General features: G+C 40.7%; 1 protein-coding gene across 1 annotated transcript in view; it reads right to left on the minus strand.

Annotated features, from left to right (window-relative positions):
* Positions 1–1262, minus strand: part of ninl (ninein-like) — a 109538-nt gene that overhangs the window by 31554 nt on the left and 76722 nt on the right. Inside the window, exons 15-16 of the mRNA XM_014023609.1 lie at positions 547–671; positions 395–475 (exon numbers count right to left, since the gene is read on the minus strand). Of these exons, the coding sequence (XP_013879063.1) occupies positions 395–475; positions 547–671 (206 nt within the window). The remainder of the gene's footprint in view (positions 1–394; positions 476–546; positions 672–1262) is intronic.

The raw sequence follows: 1262 nt of genomic DNA on the forward strand, positions 1-1262 counted from the left end.
GTCGTATTTTTATGATTTTTTTTTCTCGTCGGATTTCTCTGATTTTTGTTACTCGTTTTTTACTCGTGGGTTTTTCCGATTTTACCTTTTTGGATTTTTCTGATTTACCTTTTTGGATTTTTCTGATTTAGGATTTCTTCCATTTATTTATTGGATTTCTTTGATTTATTTATTGAATTTCTTTGACTTATTTATTGGATTTCTTCAATTTCTTGGTTTGGTTGTTCGGTTTGTCGGTTGGTTGGTTGATTTGCAGACTTTTACTTTGAAAATGTATCTTATGGAAAACTAAATCACATTTCAGATTCATCTAAATTAATTTATAGTAAAGGTGTGTTGCTTTTGTTGCTCCTCGAGGATGAATAAAGTTTTCTGAATCTGAAATTTGTGTCACCTTGAAGGCCTGAGATATGTCCTTCCTCTCCACCTCCATGCTGTCCTTCATCATCTCCAGCTGCCGTTCATAGTAGTTCATCTGAGGGAGCGGATTAGTTCATGTCATTAACGATCTAAAACCAGATCATTTGCAGTCTGTCACAGTGTTACCTGAGTCTCCAGCTGGATGTTGAGCTGCTGCAGCTCCTGCTTGTGTTTCTCCTTCATCTGCTCCACAACCAGTTCAGTCTGGATGCTGACTGCAGGACTCGAGACATCGTCCAATGAGGACAAATCTGAGGACAAAGGGGTGAGACCATCAGGTGGACTTGCAGGGACCATGAGGTGTGGGCCTACAGGTAAATGGTAAACACACTGTACTTATATAGCTCCTTTCTGTCCAACCAGGAGAGTGAAAGCTCTTCACATTACAATCTGTGTCCTCATTTACCCTTTCACACAGCACTCTACTGTGTCGGTCTACGAAGATAATCTGGATCATTCTATGGAGACTCATGAGTGCTTTTAAATCATGTTTTACGTGTCATGATAATCCCCCCCCCCCCAAAAAAAAGAAACAAGCAAAAAAAAAAACAGCCTTGTGGGGACCGAAGTGAATCGTGGAGACCTGGCATTGGTCCCCATGGGTCCAAATGCAAATTACAGGTGTGGGGTTAGGTTTAGGACCAAGGTTTAAGTTAGTTTTAGGGTTTTAGGGTTGCTGTGAGGTTAATTTTAGCGTAAATGGTCAGGGTTAGGATATAAAGTCTAAAAAAAATGAATGGAAGTCAATGGAAGGTCCCCACGGGGTTCAAGAACAAACGTGTGTGTGTGTGTGTGTGTGTGTGTGTGTGTGTGTGTGTGTGTGTGTGTGTGTGTGTGTGTGT

The sequence above is a fragment of the Austrofundulus limnaeus genome, unplaced genomic scaffold, assembly GCF_001266775.1.
Source record: "Austrofundulus limnaeus strain Quisiro unplaced genomic scaffold, Austrofundulus_limnaeus-1.0 Scaffold380, whole genome shotgun sequence".
NCBI lineage: Eukaryota > Metazoa > Chordata > Actinopteri > Cyprinodontiformes > Rivulidae > Austrofundulus > Austrofundulus limnaeus.